At 33.9% G+C, this 3075-nt stretch overlaps 1 protein-coding gene across 1 annotated transcript in view; it reads right to left on the bottom strand.

Moving 5' to 3' along the window:
• Positions 1–3075, bottom strand: part of PHTF2 (putative homeodomain transcription factor 2) — a 61838-nt gene that overhangs the window by 7666 nt on the left and 51097 nt on the right. Inside the window, exon 13 of the mRNA XM_023725035.1 lies at positions 1034–1120. Within this exon, the coding sequence (XP_023580803.1) occupies positions 1034–1120 (87 nt within the window). The remainder of the gene's footprint in view (positions 1–1033; positions 1121–3075) is intronic.

Genomic DNA, 3075 nt, shown 5'->3' with positions numbered 1-3075 from the left:
CTATGTAAGATTAGGATTATCTGTTTATTTGAATATTTGGCAGAATTCACCTGTAAAACCACATGGGTCTGGAGAGTTTTTATTTGTGGCAGATTTTTAAATTACTGAATCAAGTACTGTATTATGGTTATAGGTCTCCTCAGGTTTTCCATTTTTTTTTTTGACTCAGTGTTAATAAAGTATGTATTTCTACAAAATTGTTCACCTAAGCTTTCAACTTTAATGGCAGAACGTAATTCATACTAGTATCCTTTTAAAAATTTTCAATTATGTCATTATTTACAGTTTAATATTACTCTTTTTATTTTAAAAATTTATGACCTTTGTTGCTACTGGCTTCTACCTTGACTGCATTACAGCTAGATCAAATGGTCTGTAGGATGTCAGACATTTGGTATTAGTTGAGATTAGTTTGTGGCCTAGTACATAGGCAATTTTTATAAACTGTCCGTGTGCCTAAAAAGAATATGTATTCTTCAATTTTAGAATATGTATTCTTCAACTGTTTGGTGTTTCAAGGCAGAAGCGTTTTCAGGTTATCTAGAATGTCATACTAGTTGAAATGCAATTCTGCATTATATTTTATAGTATATTACAAATCCTACGACACTTTTGTGTTGCTTGATTAATCTTGGTTACTGAGAATTCTTTTTCACAGCATACAGCAGTCAAGTCATAGTGACAATTTAGAGATATGATATTAAATGTGAATAAATCAGAGATTCATAGAAAACAGTCTGAAACAATGGCATCTCTAGACACTCATAAGCTTGTTTTTGAAAATAAAGGAAATTAGTTGGACAGTAAATAAAAATAATTACTATATGTTCATTCAACAGACATCTGATCATATGCTAGCCACTATTAATGGCACAGAGATGAATAAGATGCATTTATTTAGTCTACTGAAAAAAGTAAGCTACAGAAAGTGAATTTCAAAACTTCAGCTTACTTTGATTACTAATTACTAGAAAGCTTTCTGAAGCTTAGTATTTATATATTTGATTGTATAATTCTACATGGAACAACTCACCTGGGCACAACAGATAAACACAACTGAGATAGTCAACAAGAAAGCAGATGAAACTATTACATCAACTGATCGCTGAGGACCTCGACGCTGAAAAAAGGGGAAACATTTTAAGATATATTTACTAATTAACAGTGAATTTTCACTGAGAGCTGATCATAGCTTACAAATTGAAAATATACCTAATTTGCCAGATGAATTTTAATTATAAAGTGTTAATATTTTCTAAGGGTTTGCAACACAGGGAAAATGGTATCTACACAGCATAGAATTCTTAGCATAACTTCAACTATTTCATATTTTCAAACACTAATCATTTACTCAACAAATATTTCTTGAGCATTGGCTCAGGACTAGGCACTATGCTAGAGGCTGGAAATACAGCTGAGAACAAAACAGACATGGCTCCCACCTTCACAGGAACTAGTAGGGGAGACAGGTATCAAGCTCACAGTCACAGATATATGTGGTAAGTTACAATGAATGCCATGAAGGAAAGGTATAGGATGCTTTGAGATAACTGGCCAGGGAGACCTAATTTAGATTTGAGGGTCAGGAATGTGAGCCTGGGAAGATCTCCCTGTGGGAGTGGTATTTACAACAAACTAAGGGGCATAATGGCACATGACAGGGTTCCAGTCAGAAGGAAGAGTACGTGCAAGAGCACAGAGCAGGAAGGAATATAATGCATTTAAAGAGCTGAAGTAGTCCAGTGTGGCAGGGAGGAAAGTATTTCAAAATGACGCTAGAGAGACAGGTAGATAAGGCAAGAGCTAGATCATGAAGGGTTTTAGGAGCCCTGTTAAGATTTTGTTCTTTATCCTAAGAGCAATGGGAAATCTCCAAATAGTTTTTAAAATTATATGATTAACTCTACATTTTTAGGAGATCATTCTGGTGGCAAACTGAAGGACTTATTAGAAGGAGGAAACATGAATGCTGAAAGGTCAGTTAAGAGGTAACTACAGTAGTCCAAGAAAGAAGATGATTGATGGCTTTAATTAGGGTGGTGGAAACGGAAACAAAGAGAAGAAATGGATTCAAGATCTATTTTGGAAGCAGAAAGGATAGGAATTGGTGATAAATTATATGTTGGAAATATGAGAGAAGGAAGTAAGTGGCAAGAATGATTTCCAGGTCTGGGGTTATATGTTTCCTTCACTGGAATGTAAGCTCCTAAGGGGAGGGACTGTCCCTTTTATCTCAATAATAGTGAGTGGCATGTGATAAACATTAAACAAATGGTTACTAAATAAAGTAATCAATGTATGAAAGAGTGCAATAACTACTTAGGGTTGATAAGGAGGGGAAACTGTGGATGGTTCCTCCCTAAGCAACAAAAAATCATATTCATCCCTCCATGTAACAAAAAGTCACAGTGAAAAAAAATAATCTGTCAATTTTAGCATTTCTCAATGGAGACTGTGTGAGTTAAATTTAATGTTAAACTAATAAACAGAGGAATAAATTTTTAAAATATAAAGGTAGACAAACAGTGCAAAATTTTTTCACTTCTTTAATTGTTACTTCAAAATAAAAAGCATTAAAGGTCTAGGTGTGTCAGAGGGCATTTGGTCTTTGGGTTAACTTTTAATAAAGACCCAGATAGTGTTTTGAATAAGCAGCATTCGAACTTGCATGATTATTCCATATATAATGAAATTCACTGCTACCTAATGCAACAAAGAACTAATCCTCAGGAAAAAAGTGTTACCTAAAACTAATTCAGAGGTTTTCCTTTTCCCCCTAGAGTTTTTACATTTTACCTCCATCATTAGGAAAATTATTAAAAATATTAAGGAAAAAGAACGGTATAAAAAAATATTTTAATAATAGGCCATTGGTTACAGACTCTCTGATTACAACACTTCTTTTTTAAATAGTGGGCTCCCTCTGCTGGCTTGTGATAACCATTCTAGGAAGAACCAAGATCCTTAATTCAGTTTTTGAATAAGGAGAAGTTGGTGAGATTTATGAACAAAGATAAATTTAGAGCAACCTGACCTTGAATCATCTACCTAAAATGCATTTCAGCCTTTCAGACT

The sequence above is a fragment of the Trichechus manatus genome, unplaced genomic scaffold (assembly GCF_000243295.1).
Source record: "Trichechus manatus latirostris isolate Lorelei unplaced genomic scaffold, TriManLat1.0 scaffold00280, whole genome shotgun sequence".
In the NCBI taxonomy this organism is placed as follows: domain Eukaryota; kingdom Metazoa; phylum Chordata; class Mammalia; order Sirenia; family Trichechidae; genus Trichechus; species Trichechus manatus.
The sequence above is the reverse complement of the archived record's forward strand: the minus strand, read 5'-3'. Positions and strand labels throughout refer to the sequence as shown.